Here is a 23278-nt window from a genome sequence, read left to right on the forward strand (position 1 = left end):
CCAAACGGTTCTTTTAGTATTTAATTCAGAAATTTGTTTAAATCAGAGTACCTTCATACTCAAATTTCTACTACTCAATTATTTTTCTTCAATTCCTTGTGTTTTGTTTTTATCCTAGGAATTAAATTTACAAAGAGCTATCGTTTGTGATTTCAGAAGCCAGTTGTTGTCTAGTAATTTTCTCATTTTGATGACATACAGCGATTCACATCAGTCCGAAGGCAAGCTGGCAATGAATATCTTTTCATCCGGATCACAGCTTTCTTACAAAATGGAGGTCACTTTCACCATTTTTGAAGCAGGAGAGTTGCTTGGGCCTGTTCGGAAATTAAAGAATGCTCTTTCAACTATGCCTGCATCCTAGAAAAATATGAATTCCAAAATTGGTGAAACAAAGTACTCCCTCTTACTTCTGGATAAATTTAGCGCTTCAGAAATGAAAGCGAAGTTATAAGGAGTATGATTTCTAAATTTGAATTAGTAAAATATGCAGTGCACAAAAAAAAACCCAAAAAATGAGAATTAAAAATGTGTATTAAAAATGGGAAATTAGTTTGACACTTACAAACAAAAAAACTGAGTTTTCATAATTTCAATCAAAAGTGAAGAAAGGATTGAACATGATCATTGTTGAAATAGAAGATAGAATTAAAAAGACTAAAATGTTCCAATTGACTTAGTGCGATGTGTCATTAAGTACTACCGCTGTTTAAAGTATTCAATACATAGCGAGACTGGGGGACACTTCTTGTCAATGGTCATGAAAAAGTTAAAATGAGAATTGCAATTGTAAATTGCAATTGAAAATGGCAATTGTAAATTATATAACAGAATTTAAAACTTATACTTAAAAACAGATGGGCACAACCCTAAAAAAAAAATATTCTCTCAATTTAAAGTAAAAAATAAAAAGAGGAATAATTATTCTTTGAATAAAGAAAAGAGTTACCACATTGGAAAGAGTACTTTGATTACAGTACCTTGGAAGATTAAAATATTGTTTTGATTTGTTTTAATTAACAATGTCAATACTTGTCTTCTAAAGTATTTAACGGAACAAAATTTTTTTTTAAAAAAAAACCGATATTATAAAAATGTATTAAAATTGTAAAAATGTTGGATTGCTCTTTGAATTAAGGACAGCAAAACAAAAGTCAAAATGATACTTTGATTGGCTTAGTCAAACATGTCATTACTGTCATCATTTGAGATATTCAAAGCGTAGTGAGACTGCGTCAAGGGTGTGAATGAATCCTGACTACTGGATAAGGATACTATTGATTCTTGGGAGCCTTTGATCACCTGCAAATTAAAAACGAACACGTTTTAAAAACTTTGAACTTTTGATTAGATGATCTGATGGTTTCTACCTTCCTCATGACCAGGGAAAAGATTTTGAATTTCACACAAAGCGAAGACACGAGCTGTTATTTGAATGACAGGTCAAACGATATCCTCTACGTTCAGCGGCACGGAAGGCCTCCGTGTGACTGACAGTTCTCACTAATGGCTGCGCTTGGTCTGTGCTCAATTTTTTACCCCTTGTGGGAATTTCGATTTTTTGGGGGGTTTTTGTACTATTTATTTGCGACGAAATAACTTGAAAAATAGGAAACATTTATGCATTGCAAATTTCAACAGTAGATTCTCAGAAATTATTTAAAGAGGTTGATGGGTGGTGAGTTGATTTTTTCTTTCATCTTTGGTAAAATTCTTTTCAGGAGCATTCTCAAACTAATGGCTTGTCGTGGACCACGTCATCACTGCCTTTTCTGCCACAGTTCACTATTATGATGATTTTTAAGAGATGATTCTTCAACATAGAGAAAAAAAATGGAAGTTTTTTCCCTCACACGATATTCAAAAAGTGTGTTCCAGAGTTTTCCGATGCAGAAATTGTTCACTTTTTTACAGTTACTTCGCCACAAAAAATTACAAATTTACACTTGACCATCTATGAAAAAAAGGCCTCAGTCCACCAAAACTTAAGATTGTGTGAGTGATAACAGAGCATTGACAAATTGTCCACAGATATTTTGGGACTAAACACACAAAAATATCCCTTGATGCCCAGCAAAATTTTCTTTTCCCTCTTCCCAACTATCAAGGTTTTCCTTGACCCTAAGATCTTTCCCTGATTCTTCCGTACCCTTTTCTTCACATCAAAAGGAACGCAAAAATTAACATAGTTCAAAGCAAAGAATCCGTAAAGATTGATAGGTACTTTAGGAGGATCGACAGGGAGAGAACGCTATTAGGCTCCGTATTGAACCGCTGAGCAGTCAACGAAAACTCGGTATCTTGCAAGGGAGTTTGCGACTACTGGTTACACATTTTCTTGCTCTGACTGTCCCTGACTTTACTGGTTATATGACACCCTGTGTCACTTAGAAAAAAAAAATGGTCATTTGGATTCTGCAGTTTAAAACATATAATTTTAAAAGAGAACTTTTAAGGGTTCCAATCTGCCTTGATTCAGATTTTTCAACTAAACCTAATTCAACAAAAATTCTAATAGAAAATTTTGCTTCAATGAAATAAGGCACCCTATTCGGTGAATGGTCACAGCTTTGTTTTCCTCTAATGGAAAACTCTGAAATTACGATTGAGGTCTCACCGGGCTCACGGCCTCATCATTATCTTTAGCGAGGTCTGCTTTTTCACGAGAAGTTCTGGTAGATTTCTTTGCAGGGCTGGGTAAATTTTCAATGTCATCAATGGGTTGCTGCTTGTGCTTGGCACCAGACTTCCTCGTCTTCACGGTTGGTGGAGTGGACTGTTCAGCCGGCTTCTGTGCTGATTCTTTCGGTGAAAAATACTGAGAAAATAACAGAAATGAAGAAAGATGAAATCATAATTAGGGTTAGCTTTGCTATTTTGAACTGCACACAGCAAATAAATCAGTTGCGCTTGTCACAGAATCAGGTTTCCATAGTTTAAGCTCATGGAGAGGGTCTGCTCACAAGGATATCACTCATCCAAAATACAGCAAATGACGTCATCCAGACAGATCTTATCGCCTCTGGAGTACGGAACGGAAAAAGGTGATCATAAGCAGAGATGTTCGATTTCAAGAAAATGTTTTTCCCTACAAGAATCAACAAACAGAAATACGTGAAGAACCTTTAATGATAAATTTTGACCAGTTTGATGAAGATAATACCGAAGAAACTTTTGATCATAACCTGCCCTTGGATGAGGTCCACGCTCCAGAAATTGGTGATCCAGAGGGAGATACTGCCCAACCAAATCCTACAGGAAATCAGGGTCCAGCAGTTGTTGATGTTACAGGTTTAAGGCGTTCTAACCGTGAGAGAGCTGAAAGGCAGCTGTGTACTCTACCTTGTTGCAACACTGTATACAGTCATGCACATACTGTACCAGCAAACGCTCATGAGGCACTCAACAGCCCTGACTCCAAAAACTGGGAAGCTGCGATGGATGCAGAATTGAAGAATCTTGAATCGCAAGAAACATGGAAAATTGTGGAACGTCCCCCTAAAGTGCGTGTTATTGGTTGCAAATGGGTTTACGCCTTAAAAGAAGGCCCTGATGGGAAAACTTTGAAATTCAAGGCAAGACTCGTCGCTCAAGGCTTCAACCAACTCTATGGAGTCAACTATTTTGACACGACTAGCCCGGTGGTAGAGAAGAAGACAATTCGGCTGCTGACATGCATTGCAACACAGAATGACTGGTCGATTCAACACCTTGATGTGGTAGGGGCGTATCTCCACAGCACGTTAGAAGAGGACGTTTTCATGGAGATTCCTGAAGGCCTGCCCTACAAACGAAATCGTCTTGTTTGCAAGTTACTGAAAAGCTTATATGGTCTGAAACAGTCCGGCAAAAATTGGTATGATTTTTTAACTTCACTTATGTTAATCTTAGGATTTAAAAAATGCGTAAGCGAACCCTGTGTCTACTTCAGGACAGGGATCATTGTGGCTGTTTATGTCGATGATTTTTTGGCAGCCGGCACAACAGCTGCCTTAACTATTTTTAAGAATGAAATTGCTCAACATGTACAAGTAAAAGACTTAGGTGATGTTAGCGTATTTCTGTCGATTCAATTTGAACGCCCAGAAAAGGATGTTGTGTTTATACACCAGAGTAACTATATCGTGTCTTTACTAGAAGATTACTCTTTAATTGATTGTAAAGGAACGTCTAGCCCTCTTCCAAGTGGTATTTTTGAGTCAAAGGTTGAAGAGGAGTGCTTTGACAAAGAAACGTATCAGAGAGCAATTGGCAGTCTTTTGTACCTCAGCACTTGCACTCGCCCTGATATAGCGCTTGCAGTCTGTAAGCTAAGTCAATTCTGTGCTAATCCCACTGAAATTCACTGGAAGGGAGTTATTCATCTACTTAAGTATTTAAAGAAGACTATCAATTATAAATTGTCGTTTAAAAAGGGAGGAAAGTTCACTTGTAATAGTGACTCCGATTGGGCAGGTGATAAAGTAACTGGCAAGTCTATCACTGGCTATGCTTTGGTAATTGGTGGCGGAGCAGTGTCATGGAGGAGCCGCAAACAAAAATGTGTCGCGAGCTCCAGCACTCATGCGGAATATATCGCACTGTATGAGTGCGCCTGTGAGTTGACATGGCTCCAAACGTTTATGGCAGAGATAAATCATTGTTTCTTACTACCCTGTAAACCTATTCAAATTTTCTGCGACAATCAAGGCGCTAATTCAATTGCACAGAATGACGCTGTCAAAGAACGAAGCAAGCATTTTGTTGTAAAATACTCTTTTGTTAGAGAATTGGTAAGTGAGAGAGAAATAGACACGGTTTATGTCCCCAGTAATGAAAATTGTGCTGACCTCTTTACCAAACCTCTCACCGGCCCCAAAACTTTGCAATTTTCCCAAATGCTTGGTCTTGTAACTGATTAATTATTTTTATTGCATTAATTTTGCGTTTGTTTCTCAACTGTTTCTCTATTTTTCCTTAGAGGCTTATTGTAAAAACTTTTTCGTTTTTTTTTACAGAAATTACACAGAACAACTGTACCTAAATTAATCTTAAATGTCTAAGCGACACTTTGCGCCTCCTTTTGATTTTCAATGTAACTTTCAAATTTAAGCAAAGTTCTGCGAGTAAGTTTTTTGGTGTTGCTCTTTAGTCCTTGTCTTAAATTGTTGTTCCTTTTTTTTTGCCCGATATTCCGTAACTGCCTCAATTGTTAGTTTTTTTTTCTTAAATTTCCTTTGTGGTTCAAAATATCCCAGAGCGAGGGAGGGTGTCAGTATGCACTCAGTGATATTTTATCTTGATTTGTCTCTTGGTTTCCCCAGTCGCTCACTTGGAGCGCTCTGTTTGTTTTTTGTCTCTCACAATGATGAGGATGTGACCTCTAGATGTTCCTGTGTGTCCTCTCTCTAAGTCTCTCTGTTTTTTGTTCAATAAATGAAAAGCCTACTTCGTGAGATATGGACGATTTTTCTTTTCATCCACTGTTTTTAGTTTTTTAGATTCTTATCATTATTTGCTAATCTAAATGTTAAAACCATCAAAAGAATTCTGTGACTGGCGCAACTGACCCATTGTAACTCAATCTCACCAACAGTGACTGCTGCAATTCGACTTGAGAAACCTAAAGCAAAACAGGAAACCCTTCAGACATTTTTTGACATCAAATTTATTTTAGAGGAAATAATTACCAGCAAAACCAACATACTAGTCACTGAGGGCAAAAAAAATTAGAGAAGTGAAGCTTAGGGAAGTGGGCTAATTTCAGTCCTCATTAAAACTTCTCTTTTCGGCTTCTTTCTCGAAAAAGGAGTCAAAATTATTTCAAGGTCATAAATTATTTAAAATTACGAAACCCGAGGGGAAAGAATAAATTTTTCACACTTGGCATTAACAAAAATTTTATTCTGACCTGGAAGCCAATCTTGTTGCTGCTCGTCTTTGACTTTTCTTTCCTTGAGTACTCTTTCTTCGGTGTCTCGTTTGAGGTGCTACCCTTTGCAGATGATGCCCTTTGCTGGGATTGTTCAGACTGTTTGGTTGTCGATTGATCATCCTGCGGACAAAGAAGAGAAGTTTAGCAATCCCATGTACATATGAGGACATATATGTAACAATGGCGGTCGCTGACAACCGCCATTTTTAGGGCAAACGCTTTTTTTCGAAATCTAGAGCCTCCAGGAATGCCTGTGCAAAGTTTCAGACTTCCAGCACAATTTTCGGCGAGATATGAACTGAAAAACATGTTATTTGTTAAAAACAGCGGATGTGAGAATCCACTGTTTTCCCCGGCCGGCGCGGCAGGACACTGTGGAGATTCGAACCCACTTGCGATAACTGCCCGCCCACCGGCCATGGGCTGTAGCTGACACTCAAATTATACGTATCGGGACCGTCTTGCCAGAATTGTTGAATTTTTAACTGATTTTAGAATTTGTTCCTTGTTTTTGTTGTAAAAGTTACAAACGGTTTAGTTTCTTGTTCGATTTTGTTAAATGACTCAGCATTGACTTACTTTTGGTTCATTTCAATCGTTTTACCAGCCTTACCCTTCCTGAAAACTTTGTTTTATGCATAAAAAAGTGTATGCAGTAAAAAGAGCGGATGTCACATTTTTTTCAAATCGCTGTTACTCCTTCAATTTTTCACTTACATATATATCGTAAAACGTGTGTTTTTTACCGGAAGAGTTGCTCTTCATGAAAATCTTTATAAGAATCCTCTCGGTTCTACGGGCGGAAAAGTGCAAAGCTTCAAAAACTTCAAACGCGATTTTCTCACAATGTGAAAACTCGACATCCGCTATTGTTACAGATAAGTCCTCATAAATCACCAAATGCGGGAAAAAAAAAAAAAAAAAAAAAATGAGAGAAGTGAAGATTTGGAGCTAGGCTAATTTCTTTTTCGAAAAAGAAGGGGGGAGGGAAGGTTTCAAGGTCATAAGTTATTTTGAATTACAAAACCTGATGGAAAATAAAACATTTTTTACACAGTGACTTTAACAAAAATTTTATTCTGACCTGGAAGCTAACGTTCTTGTTGCTAGTCTTTGATTTTTCTTTCCGCGAGTACTTTTTCTTGGGTGTCTCATTGGAGGTGCTACCCTTTGTGGATGCTTGTTCGGATTGTTGAGACTGTTTGGTTGCAGTTTGATCATCCTGCAGATAAAAAAGAAGATTTCCTATCTTAAGCAAAATGTATAGCGTTTCTTTTCTTTTTTTTTTACTTCCTCATTTGCGGCAACATTTCTGCCAGAAATTTTTGATACAATTGTAAAATCGTTTGAGATGATGAATTTGGAGCTTAACACAAACCTTTTCTTTTTCACTCTCCATGTTGTAAAATGAATATTTGACAACTTCCATCTATTGGATCTACATTTAGAATTAGCAAAAAATCCTTAAAAATTACGGGTATTCACCATCTAAGGTCTTCATATGCGTATTTTCGATGATGATCGGTCAAACCAAAATGGGCTGATCAACCGGTTTCATATTTTGTGTTGATGCGATCATAATTTTTCCGAACAACATCAGGACTCGCCAGACCGATAGAAAGTGGAATGCATGCAAACATTGGAACCAAAATATAACCCTACAAAAAGTAGAGTTTAGAAATGACCAGATGAAGATGATGGCATCCAACCAGCGTCGATTTTGAAAGTCTAACCTGAAGTGTTTATCAGCCCGATCATGATCTTGCCGCCATTATCGCAGCATTTTGGCTCGATCGATCATCAACGAAAATATGCTTGGTAAATTCACTGTACTTGTTCAAAATTTGAAATTTTAATGTTAGGCGGTTAACTCCTAAGTGCAGTCAAGTGTCTAAGTGTCTCAAAAGTCGTAAAAGTCACAAGAATGATTGTGAAGCGTATTAAAGAGGAATGAAATAAATAACCTTGAAGATCTTTCAGTCGTATGTCTATTCCTGTCAGAGGATTTTTAATGTGTTTATTTCGAGAATTGACAGTTATTTGGTTTTGCTAATGAACGCAGAGAGAGACATTTCAAAAAGAGAGTAAAACTATCTCTTACCTCTTCGGAAAATTCATAAGGATCTTTTAAAAGCGAGTTAATTTCTGCGGCAGACGGCCCATCCAGTTTCTGATTGCTACTGTCAGCTGATGTAGTTGTCTGTGAAATGCGCCGTTTTATGCTCCTTAAAACTTCTTTGTTGTCTTTCAGCATATTTTCATTCTAGAAAAAAATAAGACGTTAAGAATCAAGCTTTCAAAATTAATTTCTGACTGCTTGTGTCTTAAAAATACTCAAAAATAGGTAAAATTTTTTTATCGAGTTGTAAGTAACAAAACATTGGGAACTGTAGAAACCATTTCTTACTTTTTGAATGATATTATTTGCACTCTGTCACTTATTTGCATTTCTTTCCGAGAATTAAAATTACTATTATAGATTAGACCATCTTCTAAATTGATGTCGCTGGAACTTCTCTTCATTATAGATTAGACCATCTTTTAGATAAGTTGAGATAAGTTACAGATAAGTTTTTACATAAGTTACATAAGTTTTACATAAGTTGAAACTCATATATTAGTTATCGTTTACCATAAGATCTTGTAAATGGACGATATTTTTTTGGATCTCTGTGTAAAGAGCAAGTTTTTCATTAGAGTCTTGTTCAACTTCAGCTGCATCTTGATTTTTTTCGGCCAATCTTGATTTTAGTTTCTTATGGACCTCTTCCCATTTGGATGACAATCGTTCCTTTTCTTTTGCCAATTCTTCTGATTTTTCCTTCTTTTCCTGTTACCATAGAGAACAAAAGAGACAAACAAGTTTAAAATTAACATACTTTTTAATGCAGGTTTAAATTCCACACACACACATGCAAATCAGACTTCCAAATGACATATCTTGTTCGCGGTGTTTGAAAATTTCTACTCCCATTTCATTTTTTTGAAGGAGAACAAATCCCCATCAAGCCTTGAAATTTTCTCAGAATTTTCTTCACACAGAGAAAAAAAACCATGAATAATTTAAAGAACTACATTGAGTGGTTATCCATTTAAAAAATAAATCATGATGGGAAGTCTGCAACATTGCTAACCGAGATACATGGTTCAGGAGTTTCAATGTCGATATACATAAGTGAAGCATTTTCTATGTACTTCCGTGTTTCACCTAGTTCAACAAAAATCCGAACACTGATTAAATGTGGAGGAATGAAAACATTCATCCATTTAGTAGAGTTTTGCTGACAACTAGAGTGGGCTACAAAAAGGCTTATGAAAAAATTTGCAAGTATTATTAGGTGTGCAAAAGTTGCGTACTAGTATCAGTTTGAAGAGACAAACCAAAGGATTGTTCTTAAAGAAAAAGTTTTTTTGGGGGTGGCGCCTTTTGGTGTTCTGAAAAATTGATTTTTAATTAAGAATTTTTTGCGGATTCGACCGATGACCACAGAAAAGAAAATTGAGCCTTTGATTTTTGGAGATTCTCCTTATGATAGATTAATGGATTGTAAAAATTACTCAACTGAGGGTGTTTTTGTGCCTCTGGAGAGCCAGCAGCAAAGTCGGAGAATCCCATTTTTAGGGCATTTTTGGCGAAAATTTCAGATGTTTTTATTGGCTCCGTTGTAAGTGAAAAGTTCATGAAAGATTACTAGAGTATACTTCTTCTGAAGAAAGGGCGCCTTTGAACCCATGCTAATATCTTCAAATACTAAAGCCTACACCAAATTTTTCACCCCAAAGCCATTTAAGAGTAGGTAGGTCATTTTATCAGTCCAGCATTGTTCACTAACATTGCTGGTGTGACTGATTTCAGGCTTGCTGTCAATATAAAAAGTGACTTGATTTTCCTGCATTCGTAAACAATTTTCTCAATCCAGACTCCCAAGATTTTACATTTATTCCATTCCTGTGACATCCTAGCTGATTTAGGACCAAAGACTCATGCAAATCATACATGGCGAAGATCATAATTACAATTTCTCAATTAGATTTGAAAGTAGCCCTCATAATACTGAAGCTAATAATTTCATCATCACTGAGTCTCATTTCATGGGTTTAAGAGTTTACCTGTTCCGCAGCTTGGCATTGTTCTATTATCTCTTGCTTTATTCTGTCGGACTCTTCATGCTGCACGACCATTCGTGCTTTATGGGCTTGAATTTTACTTTGCTGCTCTTGGTTAAGTTTCTCTGCGTCGGTAAGATTTTTCTTGGTCTCCTCTATCCTATTATCTGCTTCATCATTGTACTCTAAAATCATCGGTTCTTCATTCGACCATTTCTCATAGATCTCGAACACCTATAAAAAAAATTGGAAGGCGTTGATTAGAGTTTGAACTTAAACAGAACTTTTGTAAGAATCCTAATTTCTTGATACAAACCATGAAATTATCAAAGAAATTCTGATAATGGCAGTTTTGTGCTTCCAAATGAGAGAACAATATTTTCCTACACATCACTTTGAACTGTAAAAAGGTTCACTTTCAAAGGATTTTGCAGGGAATATTAAGAAACTTAGCGCCAGCTAAATTTCAAGATTTTTTTTTGTGATACCTACTCCTTGTGATCTAGGGCTGTTCTACCGGTTGTTGGTAAGCTATGGAAACAATTCCGTTAAGGAAAAGTTATGATAACAGGGCTCTTACCGATAACAATCAGAGTTTTCAAAGCTGACGAAAATAAGATGTTGCCATGTGTACATCTATTTGACGCACCGCCGCGCCAGGCAATCTGACAAACCGACACATGGGGCAACAATGCCTTGAATGCGAGCTCTCAGAAAGTCTGATATGGCCGGCTGTTAACAATATCATCACTACTGTCGGTACCACCACCAGTATCGATTTGAGATGATACTGATAGCTTACCAGCAAAAATTTGTTTGAACACCCCTACTGTGATCTCTTAGGTAAGATGGGTTTTTACAATCAAACTTTTTCTGCGCCAACCTCAAGAAAATTTGGTCTGGAAGTGCATTTTCCGGCTGGTTTACACTTAATGCAAAGGATAATAATGTAAGTAGGTGATAGAGGAGCTAGCTCCCCCTTCCTTCCTTTGCGCCAGCCAAGGAGATGAGACACCTGTCTTCTTATTTCAAAACAAAAGGCTCCGCGTCTTCAACTCAGCGGCGGCACCACTTGATTAGCACATAGAGAGTTCCATTTTAAAAGCTCATCTTTCTCGAGGGATTGTAAGGAACATCAAATAAAAAAATGTCAAAATTAAGCAGACACAAAGATCCTTGGCATTCCATGTGTGGTCATTTCGCAGCAGATCATTGATTAGATGCAGATTTATTATTCCAGCAAATGCAGCACTCATCATTCTGAATAACAAAAGACACTGCCATACAATACAGCAGTGTTGAGACTGATTGATCCTTCAATACACAGCCTATCATTACCACTAGTGTTGGGTCGAATCCTAAATTTGCTCGAATCCAAATCCGAATCCGTGTCCCAAATTTTAACTTTCGCATCCTCGAATCCGAATCCATTGCGAATCCTTCACTTTTCAGAAACCCAGTACTTTTTTTAAAATTTATTTTATTTTTAACTGGTTGTGATATCTCGACTCGGCGAGTATTTATAGATTTATACCAATATTTACTGTTCGAGAACATTCTGGAATGAGTCGAAATTTGAGATCAAGGACGATATCGATATTCGATGCGATTCGAGAACCTTCCGGAACCTTCAGGATTCGGCTTCATGGCGCAAATTTTGAAATTTTGGAGGATTCGCAAATTCGGATTTGGCGTTTTGACGCACTGAGTCCGGAATTCTATATCCTCGAGAGGATTCGTTCCACGTTCCAGAACTAATTACCACTGTCTCATTGTAACTTTACATTAAGAGTGCTCAAAAGCATATTTTCAGATATTGCTCCTTGAACAATAAGTGATCAAAAACAGGGCAGGAAAGTTTTAAGAGAGAAAAGAGAATCGGAAAATTGAGAAACTCCAACTCACAAAATAAATTAAAACGCCCTCAGTTCCTTCTTGACGGCTGAAATTCCAATATTATGCTTTAAAGAAGGGACTGCGGGCTTCTGAAATGCTTTGGCATTTTAATTTATTTAGTAAGCTTAAGTTTTTTTATTTTTCAATTCTCTTTTATGTCTTATTCGCCCAGTTTACAGTTTGTCACTTCATTTTTCTGTTCCCTTTCCGTTTCTTTCGGTTTTGTGGGAAAATCATGTTAACTAGCTCAATTAGTTAAAGATACCGAAAAACCAAAACTTGTGCAATTCTGAGGGCATTAAAATTCACGTTTGTGTATTATTAGTATATTTTTTACAGAAACTTGACTGTGAATAATGATAAGGAACTACGTATATTGAACTTACCTCCTTCTGTGTTTTCTTAATTTGTTCATTGATCTCTTTCATTTCTTGTTCATTATTCTGCGTTTCACTATCTAAAGCCTTGAGCTTGTCAGCGATTGTCAAATTTTGTTCTTTTAGTGTCTCGTTCTCATTCGAAACTGTTTCTAGTTGAGCTTTCATCACAGCAGCCCCTTCAAGAGATTCTTCTAAAGTTAAACTGAAACAAAGAACTTAGAAATGAATAAAGCAACACAAATTAAAAAAGGAGATTTTTTTCCCCTTTTCATTTAGAGATGTTTAAATACACACGAGCAATAGTTCATCAGGCCTACATAATTTTAATCAATCCATACAATGAGCAAGGATGTTTTTAAGCCTAAAAGCACTGAAAATGAGTCTTTTTGAAGGGCTCTATCAGTACTGCTTATTAAGAAAATACTTTCTGTTGTCAGTAAATGATCGTACAAACTCAAAATGGTCAACTTTTTCACTTAGATCATGAAAGAAGGAAGGCAAAAGCCAAAACTTCATAATATTCAGTCAAACTGTGTTGGTAACTCAATAACCTATGAAAGGAATAATTATTATCTGAAAGTCCAAAGTAAAATATAAGCTTAAATTATATTACAATTGAAAATAAGCTTCTTTACTTTAAAGAGATTCGGTTGGTCTTCACAAAATTAGAGCTTTCTGTCAAATAAAAGTAAAACAATAAAAAAAAAGTAGTATGTTGAGTTTTATACACGTGCAAATTTTGAAATTTTACCACCCAAAAAGGAAACGCTGAGGGTAACTAAGATGTGACTTTTCCTTCATTCAAGAAAATTTAAACTAGGTGTTTCCAGTATTTTTTACAGTCGATGTGGGAAAATGGAAGCATAAAAATTATGGATATGGTTTTGCGATAAATAAATCATTAAGACAAGAATATGTGCTGAACCTCAAAAGCAAGTTTTTTTAATTCTTCACTTTTTACTTAAAACGCTGTAAGAAATGCACTTAATTTTGTGGTAACGAGATTAAAAAGCACCAACAACAATGTAAAGCTCAATGATTACTGTTCCTAGTGGAGGTTACAAGAAACATGGGAAGGAATAAAAACTGATTGGAGGACTTTAAAATGCTCACACTTTAGCTTTCAAATCATCAAGTTGTTTATTTTTAATGGCAAGGGTTTCTTGGTGGACTTTTCTTTTGGATAATAGGACCTGGAATGAAAAACGAGTAACGCTATATTGAAGAATGCGTGGAGGATGGATGAAAATGAAATACAAGGGGTTAGTACAAATTAATGGTGTTAAAAAATTAAGTATTGCATTTTAAAAGTAAAATGAGACGATGAATTTTGCAAACAGATTGCTTTAGCTGAAAAATAGAGTTTTCAAAAGGGGTTAGTCAAAAATGGACAGCTGAAATGTGTCTCTAAAAATAATCAACTAGCCTTCTACAGAGCCATCGCTGTCCATTTCGGTAATGAAGAATAGTAAAAATCATTTTTCTCTGTTGAAATATTTTCATTAACAAACACAAATCAGATTTGTTTTTTCTAGTACCATTTTTCAAAAAACTAGGCCATTTTAACTAGTTCCAACTAACTAGTACCGCAAAACTAGTACCATTTTTAAAAACTAGGGGCTAGTTCTGCGCTTAATCTACCAATCCCCTAATTTACAACCAGTCCAAGGTGACCCTTGCTTGAGACAATCAAACTCATATCTGACCAGGAACTGCACCCTGGACCTCCTGGTTGTAGAGCCAACGCTACAACTACAACACCACAGAGGGCTGAAAAGTTAAAACAATTTTGGCAGAGAACTGAGCTAGTGTTTTGGCAAAGAGCTGAAATCCTCTTAAAGTGATCTAGAATTCTATCATGGATTGTGTAAATATTTTCCATTTATGAAAATATCATCTCCTGAATTCAGGTGACAGCTTTTTGTTGTTGACGTAACTTACCTCTGTCTGATCACCTTCTACGGTCTTGGCCTCTTGAAGTTGGTTTTTGAGGGCTTGAGCTTCAAACTGCATGCCTCCAATTTCTTCTTCGTACTTCTTGACCTCTGCTTCGAGTTTCAGGTTCTCCTCTGCAGTTTTCCGGAGGTTTTCATCAAGCTTTTGGTGCTCTGTTTGCCAAGCCTCAAATTCTGCTTGGAGTCTTCCATTAGTTTCTTTTAGGCAGTTGCTAAATGCCACCTGGTCAGCTATCTTACCCTGCAGCTCTTGCACATGTGTGTGGGAAGCCTCTATTATTTGTTCCTTTGAGGCTAGGGCTTCCTGCGCATGAGTCATTTCAGCTTCTATGGCACTCTGTTCCTCCAAGAAGGACCTTGTGGCAGAAGCTAGTTCTTCTTCCATTTCGGCAATGCTACAGAATTAAACCCAGAGAAAAATTAGACAAGAGTTCTTATGCATTACGATTACCACCGATGAGTCTGGATAAAAATAACCAGGGGAACAGTGTCCAAAAAACAGTTAGAAAATTTTAAATTTTCTACTGATCTCAACGGGCATCAGTAAAGTCCTTTACTGACATCAGTTGAGGTCAGCGCAAAATTTACTGTTCATTTAGCATTTCGACATTATTTTATGGATCATTTTTGACAGTAAGCCATCTTCGGAATTATGGAGTTGGGTAAAAGGGGACCAAGGGTGAAAATTCATGATTTTCACAGAGTTGTGCAAAAAGATGTAATTCAAGTCAAAATTATCTGTTTTTGATGTTAATATGTAGCTTTCTCATTCCCTCAGTAATATTGGGTCGAAATTTCAAAGCACAGTACTCAAAAGGGAATAATAATGAAAGTAATGAACCATGCCTAAAGTTTGCAGGGGTGCTAATGTTCAATTTTTATTCAACAAGTTGTAGGTCTTAACCAGCTTTGAGTATACGCTGGCAGTAAAATGCTCCTGAGGCCCAGATCAAATGCACAATTGTCTAGTTTATGTGGCACTCTGCCAACTAACAACGTGCTATGCGAATGCATACAGAATGTCTAATAACTCATTCTCTAACTTGATGAGAGATGGACAGGATAAATCAGGTTTGCACTCTGATGAGTCTTCAAGACAACATTTCTGTGGCCAACCCTATTTTGAAAGAAATTTCAGTCAATGGGCAAATTATCGAAATGTTATAGTAGCAAGACATGACACTGGAATGCGATTTATTGTATGGGTAAGTCAGGGCTTTGCCTTGTCTTGTCATAACAACACAGTTTCAATAATCAGCCCGCAAGTGGCATTCATGGTTGCCATATAATTTAGAAAATGAAATTCCCTGTTCCATGAATATTCTGACACATTTTGGTAAAATTCCCTGACAATTTGGGGTATGCCAAATGATTGAAAGGACGAACAAGAAATGAAATAGTTTTTCGGCAAAATTTGTTGTTCAAAACGTGAAACGCATTCTAGAGAGGAAATAAACAGGACTTAACAATTTTTTTCTGAAACTTGCATCATTTTCCCAGACACCTCTAGGTTTCACTGACTTAATAATCACTCGATATTTTTTCCGTTTTCCCTGACAGTCGCAACCCTGAATTGTGACACAAACAAAGATATGCATGAATTTAGATTGACTCACTGCACTTGGACTTACACTAATTCCAGCTGCGGAGCATTCATATTTTCTTCAGTAAGTTTATTGTCCAGAGTTTCCTTTTGCTGCCAGTTCTCTTGGATACATTTTTTAGCCTCTTCAAATTCTTCCTGGTGCTGCAAAAGTAAGATCAAAAGTAAAAATCAATAAAAAGTTTTGCAATGGTCTACTAGACAGGGTGCGGAACAAAACGTTCTGAAATATGTTTCCTCTTCAAACTTTTACATAGAATAAGATTCGCTCAAAATAAATTAGGGAAACTGGCTCCTGATCAAGATATTAACGTTTTCATTAGTACTAGTTCTGAAAAATTTACTCTTGCAAAACAGAAACACAAAGAATCACTTCCTTATCATGACTTCTTAAAGGTCTGCCGATTTTCAGAAAATTTTTTCGGGAAAAATGTACCACTGGATGAAGAGAAAATTCTAGCATTATGACTTAAGAAACCTGATCAAAATTTCACATTAAACATGATTTAGGCGACAAGAATTGCTGAAGCTGACTTTTAACCAAAATATTGACGTTTTTGTTCAGCATTGATTGCGAAAAATTAGCGTCTCTTGTTCAAATGAAAATCCAATGTCTACTTGAATCAAATTGTGCACTAAAAGTGTTTAAAATTGGCATAAATCGACCAAATGATGTAAAAATCCAAATGTTGCAATAAAAAATTGCAATTTAATGGTGAAAAAAATTACAGTTTTATTGAAATCAAATTACAATTTAATTTCAATATTTTCGTTGCACTGTGCTACTTGGGCCTTCTTGACCTAAAACATGACTGATAAATATAACCTATCACCTGCTATTGAAAAGACACTCAATAAAAAATTCATAGGGTGAATTCACTCATCCTGCAAGGAAATCAGTCATGGAGTGGGTTTCATTTTTAGGAATACTCAGAAAGCGTCAAACAAGGGGCATGTGATACAATATAATGTGATCCAATGGGAAGTTACCTTACAAACAATTTTGTAAAGTGTAAACAAGTCATTCACTCCCTTTAAAAAGAGGATCAGACAGATAGGAGTTCTGATTATAGTAGGTACTTAGGTAAATATCAACTGACTCCAGCATTTCACATGCAACAATTGGTTGAGGACAAGCAGGTGATTTTTGAAAAAAGTCAATGCATACCTTTTGAATTTGAGGTTGAAGCTCATCAATTACTTTCTCCTTCTTTATCTTTCCTAAGTCTTCAATACATCTAGCTCCGTTTTCTGATTTTTTTACTTCGCAAATATGGGTATCCTTTGCTGCTAGGTACAGCTGCATTTCTTCTTGCACTATAAAATTATTCGAAAAATTAAGTAGAATGGGGCAATATCTTCCATCTTCAAAAAGAGTCTTGATTCAGCGACAAATATTTTTACCACATTCATGGATGCGTCTATCCTCTTTAGGGTCATAAAAAGTTAAAAAACTGAAAATTGGAAAAAATGGACATACTTTATCGGTTTTGGTGAGCGCCAATTCAAACAGGGGTCGATTTTTTTCCTATCAAATCTTCAGGTGTTGCTTTGTAATGGAATTTTAAAAACGAGTAGGTATTCCTTGAACAAGACAAATGCACAAGCTTTGAACAGTAACAGGTTTCTGCGACTACATACATCGACACTAAGATCATTTAACAAACTAAATTGAAAACAACAGACAAAAAGATGATAACTTACAGTAGGCTCCCATCCGTTCTTGTTCATCTCCTATGCTGTTGGCCATTATTGACAATGTCTCAATTGTATTAGTACCTCTTTCTGTTATTAAGTGCAGAAAATCATTAATATCGTACGTACGATCCAATATTTTTTCAGCAGCTATTAGGTGACATTTTACTTCATTTGCTTTCTCAACTGCATCGCCCAATCTGAAAATGACCAGAATTGTTAGGACAACACCTTGGAAAAAAGAATTACTTTTGTACAAAGAAGTTTCATACTTTTGGCAATGTAATGCTCCTGCAGCTGTCTTTTTATAACACTCTCATTTCAAGTTTAATGTTACTTCTAAAAAAGGTTCTCCTTTGTTCTGCCATTTGTAAGGACCTCACTCTTTACAAAGCAAACTGTGTCCTTTCATGCGATAGCCAGAGTGAAGGCTGCATCAAAAATGTAAAGGGAAAGAAGTCCCTAGCAGACAGCAATGTGAAGACAACCTTAAAAAATGTGAGGACAAAAAATGTACTGCTTCCTTGCAAAAATTGACAGATTTGCTGCTCTATGTGGATAATTGACCAGTACGTTTTGATAACTATCCTATGTGATATTTTTCAAAAACATTGTAATTGCCATTTCATCAAAACAAAATTGCTAGCATTATCAACATTTGTGTGACTTCACTCGATAATACCTACTGTCATTTTTCCTATCAATAGGAGCGCTCATTCAGAAATTGCGATAATATCTAACACAGTTAAACAACTTAAACACAATTTTTTTTGTTCTTCTTTTTTTTTTATTAATTTTGCCAAAAATATATATTTGGCCCTTATAAAGTAGGTAGCAGTTTGATAATGCAAGGTCCTTAGGTACCTAGCATTTAAAAGATACGTTGCAATAAAGTTCCAATCTCACAAAAAATTGCGAAAATGTTGCTATAAAATTAAAATTTTACACCATCCAAATTACCACTGTGATCATCGCCCACAACTTCAGTAATAGTAATTTTGTCTTGATAATTTCAGCACTTCAAATTAAGAAAATAGGTAACATGCAAACGCAAGTAAAAATTGCAATTATACTGCAACTTTACAGCAGTTTCTCCCTGTATGTGAACTACTTAAGTACCTTCAATTAGATACTAACAATGGACCACTAGACAAGGTACGAATTTAAGCAATCTGATACATGTTTCTCAACCAGAATTTCGCGTAGAACACGATTAGCACAACGAATATTACTGAAACTAACTCCTAACGAAGATTTCAACGTTTTTATTTCACATTGGTTACGAGGAATTTGAACTGCCCGCTCACAAGAAACTCAAAGCTCTACTAGAGTCAAATCGTGCGCTACAACGGTTTCAGCAAGCTTCTTCATCGAGCAATGTTCATTTCCCATCATATGTTGTTCAAACCACAAGAAATTTGCTATAGCTGAGCTAAACCGTCAAGATTGAGGTTTCCAGATTTTTATATCGCAGAGACTATCATGATGAACGTTTAGCGCGCGATGTGAATCACGTAGAGCATTGAGTTTTCATGAGCGGGTGGTTTGAATTCACGCATCATGAATCATTAAATATCTTCGTAAGGAGTTGATTTCGGTAACTTTTGCTATGCGCATCGCATTTTACGTGAAATTTTGGTGAAGAAACATGTATCAGAATGCTGAAATTCTCACCTAGTCTAGTGGTCCATTACTTAGACAGTACGATTGCCACAGATGTCTTTACATACAACTACTCCACTTTTTCATTCTTATATTGCGCTTATCAAATGCAATAATACTTCTCATTGAATCGCACCTTATCATGATCTTAGACTATAATTTAGTGCACAACAGAAGATGTAGCCGGCTGTATTTTCTGTTGTGAATCTTAGTTTAATGACTTCGTTATTGGCTGACCACCTTCCTTCTTCAGGCCGCTTCCATGTTTGCAGAGTTTATAGACTTTGTCCGAAGGTGTCTACCGCCACCCATGATAAACAGACACGTAGATTCATTGTATTCCTCCCCGGGTGGTAGAATGTGTTTAAAGATTCTTGAAAATGAAAATTCTCCTTTTAAATGCGTCATTTTCAATTCAAGATTTGTTCATGACAAAATCATGATAAATTAAAACAATATCTAGAGTCTTCACAGACTTTAACCATAGGGTAATGTTCCACTGTTTTGGTTGGAAGCATAAAAATCGATGAGTCGAATAGAGCAAGAATGATGTAGCCATGAAATCAGTCTATTGCTATTTGGGAGTTAAAGCTGTATTTCAGCCAAGCTGCTCATACAATGTGGTCATCGTGGTCAACATGGGTATCATGGGTTTCTTTTCAAGCTGTCAAGAAAGCTTAGCTCAGGTTTACATTGATGGCTTGGTACCTAATCAATGACAAACAGAAAAGTAGTGTAATTTGACACAAATTTTAAGACAACTTACTTCTCTTCTAAAATTATTAGCTGCCGAAATTCATTTTCTTGGCTGTTCAATTCGCCTTCAAGTTTCCTTCTTAACTCAGATATAAGGCTGCTATTTTCCTGAGTTGTTTGTTGGAAACGCACTATTTCCTCTCTTATTTCTTCAATGCTTTGCACGTCTTGTGCTTGTTCTTCAGCTAGTTTATCAACCATTGAGACAAAGTCATCATCTTCAGGTGCGTCCATTTTGACTCTGAAAAAAATATATTCAATCTTTACTAAACATTTCAAAGAATAATGAAAACAATCATTTTATGGAGCAATTGTGATAGGTAACAATACACACATTTCTTACCTGGCATCTTGGAGGTTTCCAGGCATTCTGACGTGCCTACACTGAAGACTGCCACTTAAAAAAAACTGGAAATCTAGCATAGTGCAATGCATGATTTCTCAGGGCTGGGAAGTCATAAGTCAATTCTAGCAGTAAATATGCTAATTATACTTACATGTACACCAACGTCGTTAGACCTAGGTCAGTCCATTAGAAAAGTTGAGTGTGATAATCTCTGCAAGTTGGGGGTGCGAGGGCTGTCCACGTAGCCAACAGATTCCCCCGATTTGCTTGTCCCACTCTGCTGTTCCCCAGATCCGATTATTGGTCTTATGCAGATCGGGGAGGAACTATGCAACGGGGCAGTGCAAATGCAAATCGAGGAAATGTTTGGAGTGAAACAGCAAATCCGGGGCAATCTATCGGCAGGTCCGGAAATTTCAAAGAACATATTGCTAACAGGCCGCCCTAGGTATATCCCTATCGACCTTGCATGTATACCAACAGGCTGATTGTGGAAATTGATAGACAAAGAGGGATCCTATTGGTGGATGCAGGTGGTTGTGATAGACAAACGAGATAAGTAATAGACTAATTAAGTAACGGCAACCCACAGTTGGTCCATCATTTCCCCCCTTAATCTATAGCAACTACTCATTTCAACCAGTAGGATCACTCAATTTTCCCAACGTACCTACTTATTCCTTGTCTATCGTTTCGAATATTACCTACTTTTCAGTAATCAGCCTGCGGTGCCGAACTCCAAGAGTGAGGGTAGGTACGCATCAAATTTCAACTCGTCCATAACACCCAAGGTTCGTTTTTCTATTAACTTAGCTTTACTCCCGGTGTTAAGTGCTCGTGCAATTGTACCTAGGTACTAATCGCAAAAAACTAATTCATCCTGGTCCCCACTTAACACAATTCAAGCCTCTAGATTGCCGATCATTACAAACGTGATAAACACACCAATTTCTCGAAAAGAAGACATGCTAAGACTGTGAAATTATCTGCTGAAGGAAGGAATTGCTCATTATTGATAATAGATTGTAAAAATAGTAAATACGAATATTTGAATTCTGATGTGAAGATAAGAGACATTGACAGGAGTGGTATAACATGTAAATTTCATGATTCTTCATGTAGTTTGTTTGAACGTAGAGTGTTAAGTAAATAATTATCGAAATTACTTACTTGATTAGCTTGGAGATGTACTTAAGTAAAATTCAGGTAAATTCCGTTTGACTGTGAAAAATTAACTAGCTAACGTACGAAATTGGATAAGAAGGATAACGAGAAAGTTTGAACAAGTGATGAAGTGAAGTTGTCTGTTGTTGTGTTGTTGTCAACAAGTTCGCGCTCTGCAACGCATGCGCACTGCGCCGCCGGTCTGAACTCTGGACTGTGATTGGTAGCTTGTTTCGCAACCGGGCGGGAACGAACCTGTTTCCGGTGGTTTTTGGCAGTTTCCGGTTAGAGTACCTATGTAGGTACTCTATTTCCGGTCAATTTGTTTCCGGTGCACAACTTCCGCTGCGAGCCGGAAACGCTGTGGCTGATTGTGAGAGCAGTCTTTCCGGTAAGTGGGAAAACTGGCACTCACCAGAGAAAATTTTGCTCTGGTGCTCGAAAATAAGTAAAGAAAATAAGTAAGCTTTTAGTCATGGGTATTGAATTGTGATGTGAAAGAATTTGGATTCTTTCAAATCATTTAAGAGGTTTTTGATACCATGATATTTTGACCCCCCCCCAAAAAAAGGCACCCCCCCCCCTCATATGGCAGAATTCCAAGATTAAGAGTTATAAGTGATTTAATCGGCAAAATTGAGCACCTACAGGGCTTAGTAAGCAAGTCTCAGTTGTAAAAGTAAATGAGGGGCTTGGAGGACAAGGCGCATAAGTGCAGTTTTAGAAAAATTTGAGATGTTAAGTACCTAGGTACTTGTTGATTTCAAGTAAAACTAGTCTTAATGCGTATTCTGTGAAAAATTCGCTCCTAAATTACAATTTTTAAGAATCAAAATCAGTCTTAACTTTCTTACCGCCATAAGGATTCAAGTAAATTCGAAGCTTCAAACTCGCATTTCTCTTCATTGCAAGAACTGCACTTATGCGCCTTGATCCCCTGAGCCCTTCATTTATGGTCAATTTATTGTCTATTTATTGCTATGCAACTTCTACCAAATAGTAGCAACTTAAATCTATATACATGAAACACAAACTTGCTATAAATAGTCACGTTCGATTTTTGAATACGATAGCTATTTAATTGCAATTTATCGCTATGAGATCGCTACCTATTTTTTTTGACAAATATTTTTGACTTTTTTCATCACCCAATTTTTTAATTTTTAATAGCAACTTAATTGCGAGTTATTACTATCCCATTATCATTAGTGAAAACTCTTCTACATCCCTCCCCCCCCCCCCCCAAGGTTTTCGAGAAAAGACGTCACTGGAATTGTGTGAATTGGGCTTGGTCTGACCAGTTTTCGTTTCAAATGTGACTGTTCCCAGAAACAGTGCACTTTGGATTGGAAAATTAAGTCATTGATACCGAAACATAAAGGAGTGCTTTGCAACTATTCAGGGAAAAAAATATCAAATAAAATTAGAGCTATATAGCCTGAATTTTGAAGTTCAAAAAAAATGGTTCAGGCAGAAAACTCTTGGAAAATCTGATCTGCCAATTAAGGCAAAATTGGCCGCATCACAGTGTAACTTTACATCTAATGTCCTACAGATTTTAATTAAACTATTCATAACGTGTTCTCTAAGATAAAAGAAAACAAATTAACAAAAGTCAAAATTTTGAGGTCCTATTCTTGCACCAAACCCGACGAAAATATCTCTCCTGAAACATTCTCTTCGGTAGACTATGGTCATTTTCCCGACAGATAAGCATCCTTCATCAAGACAGAAGGTCTTGTGCCAAGAGAGTGTTCACATACCCTCTTCCATTGAATTTCAATAAGTCTTTGTTAGAAT

At 36.6% G+C, this 23278-nt stretch overlaps 1 protein-coding gene across 2 annotated transcripts; it reads right to left on the minus strand.

Annotated features, from left to right (window-relative positions):
• Positions 1 to 516: 516 nt before the first annotated feature.
• LOC109032273 (uncharacterized) lies at positions 517 to 21594 on the minus strand. Of its 2 annotated transcripts, XM_019044320.2 has the most exons (15): positions 21485 to 21594; positions 19979 to 20209; positions 17560 to 17750; positions 17024 to 17172; positions 15884 to 15999; positions 14239 to 14647; positions 13411 to 13490; positions 12304 to 12499; positions 10025 to 10255; positions 8547 to 8744; positions 8016 to 8177; positions 6999 to 7136; positions 5891 to 6034; positions 2618 to 2818; positions 517 to 1302 (listed from the first exon to the last, which is right to left on the minus strand). In XM_019044320.2, exons 2-15 carry the CDS (start codon positions 20200 to 20202, stop codon positions 1177 to 1179), a joined length of 2565 nt encoding a protein of 854 aa, XP_018899865.2. In that variant the 5' UTR covers positions 20203 to 20209; positions 21485 to 21594; the 3' UTR covers positions 517 to 1176. The 2 variants fall into 2 exon arrangements, with proteins under 2 accessions (XP_018899865.2, XP_072158973.1); XM_072302872.1 differs by lacking the exons at positions 17024 to 17172; positions 21485 to 21594 and having other exon boundaries at positions 19979 to 20120.
• Positions 21595 to 23278: the final 1684 nt, after the last annotated feature.

Source organism: Bemisia tabaci, chromosome 7, assembly GCF_918797505.1.
Source record: "Bemisia tabaci chromosome 7, PGI_BMITA_v3".
NCBI lineage: Eukaryota > Metazoa > Arthropoda > Insecta > Hemiptera > Aleyrodidae > Bemisia > Bemisia tabaci.